The following is a 1601-nucleotide window of genomic DNA, read 5'->3' as shown; positions in this document are numbered from 1 at the left end:
CAGCCCACACCACCCCCCCCCCTCTGCCACACAAGCAGGAGAACCCCCCAGCAGCCGCCGTGCGACCTTACACTCCCGACATCTCAGAAGGCCCCCCTCCTGTGCTGCAGAAGCCTCAGACTCTAGCAGCTTCATCTATCTACTCCATGTACACACAGCAGGCCACACCAGGGAAGGGCTACCAACCGGGTGGCCAGGGCACGCTGCCCCGCAGCCAGCCCCGAGGTCAGGCACTGATTACAGCTACTGTGCATTTTACCATTCTACCAAATCAATGTCTGACACAACTGTAGTAGCTGTTTGCTCAGATTGTTTGGGGCTGATGTCTTTAGCATGTAACTGTTAACTTTAGATGAATTGATTTTAATTGATATTCTTTATAATCTTACTATAATTTTGTCATCCTGACTGTTCATGCTGTACTATGGTAGGGTAGTCTGACCTCTGCACCAGATGTCAGACTCTTTGGGCAAAGGGATCTCTCTGCTGTTGCTCTTCCATTTTCTTACCCTTTTGGCAAGTTTTCCAGTTGGAGGATCTGAGTGACAGTGGTGTATGTCGTACAGTTTGTAAAGCCTCTTGAGCTATAAAAATGAAAGTGATGAGTTTTTTGTGTTGCAGAGGACAGATGTAGGTTGCTGTTGTTTTCTTCATCACATCAGAAACTACCCCCGATGAAGCTCATGTTGGTTTTGTTGGTGTTGCCTCACTTCAGTGTCTGTGCTCCCTCACAGTCTATGGAAAGCCAGTCCTCCCAGCCAGCGGGGGGCAGCAGTTTGTCAGCTCAGACACCGCTTTGACTTCTGGGTCTTCTGTGTGTGATGGGAGTGAGGCTGACAACAGTTGCCTGGGTAACAGCGAAGGTGTCGGAGCAGAGGTAGCAGAACGCGCCACACCTCGACCGCTCAGCCCCACCAAGCTCCTCCCCTTCCTCTCCAACCCTCACAGGAACCCCAGCGATGCCGACCTGGAGGCCCTGCGCCGCCAGCTGCACCATGCTCCCCGGCCCCTGAAAAAACGCAGCTCCATCACGGAACCTGAGGGCCCAGCTGGACCCAACATCCAGAAGCTGCTTTATCAGAAGACTACGCTAGCTGCCATGGAATCCATCCCCATGGAGACAGTTGGTCCAGTGGGGACGTATGTTCGACCCGGGGTTTATGAGTATGGCATGGGTGGTGCCAATATAACATCCAGGGATGATGACAAACCTGGCTTCAACCAGCCACGCCCTGAGAGCCCAGAGGACTGCCTGACCCCACCCCCGCTGCCTCCACGCTCACCCATCCCTGACCCTGCCTCCCGCTGCTCCCTGCCTCTCTCTCTGGAGGATGAGGAGGAGGAGGTGTGTCCGTCTGCCTTAGCCCACCAGGACCACTTTCCAGAACAATTCCCCCCCTACCCACCCCCACCTTACCCCAGCTGTGGTGACGTGGAGCAAGAAGAGGACCTACAGCCCCCAGAGGTCACAGGACAGAAATGAAACGTGCTGTCTGTTATTTTGCTCAGGGTAAGAGGTCGATCCTCCATAAAACCGGTTCGGAGCGGATGGACCACAGCGTACGGGTCAAGTTCAACCCTTTGGCCCTGCTGCTGGACTC

At 54.4% G+C, this 1601-nt stretch overlaps 1 protein-coding gene across 1 annotated transcript in view; it reads left to right on the top strand.

Moving 5' to 3' along the window:
• LOC109971814 (apoptosis-stimulating of p53 protein 2-like) overlaps positions 1 to 1595 on the top strand; it is a 13352-nt gene extending 11757 nt beyond the window's left edge. Inside the window, exons 13-14 of the mRNA XM_020620300.1 lie at positions 4 to 225; positions 735 to 1595. Coding sequence (XP_020475956.1) covers positions 4 to 225; positions 735 to 1483 — 971 coding nt within the window. The 3' untranslated portion in view covers positions 1484 to 1595. The remainder of the gene's footprint in view (positions 1 to 3; positions 226 to 734) is intronic.
• Positions 1596 to 1601: the final 6 nt, after the last annotated feature.

The sequence above is a fragment of the Monopterus albus genome, unplaced genomic scaffold (assembly GCF_001952655.1).
Source record: "Monopterus albus unplaced genomic scaffold, M_albus_1.0 scaffold235.1, whole genome shotgun sequence".
Lineage (NCBI taxonomy): Eukaryota > Metazoa > Chordata > Actinopteri > Synbranchiformes > Synbranchidae > Monopterus > Monopterus albus.
Note: the sequence above shows the minus strand (reverse complement) of the source record. Positions and strands in the feature narration are given on the sequence as shown.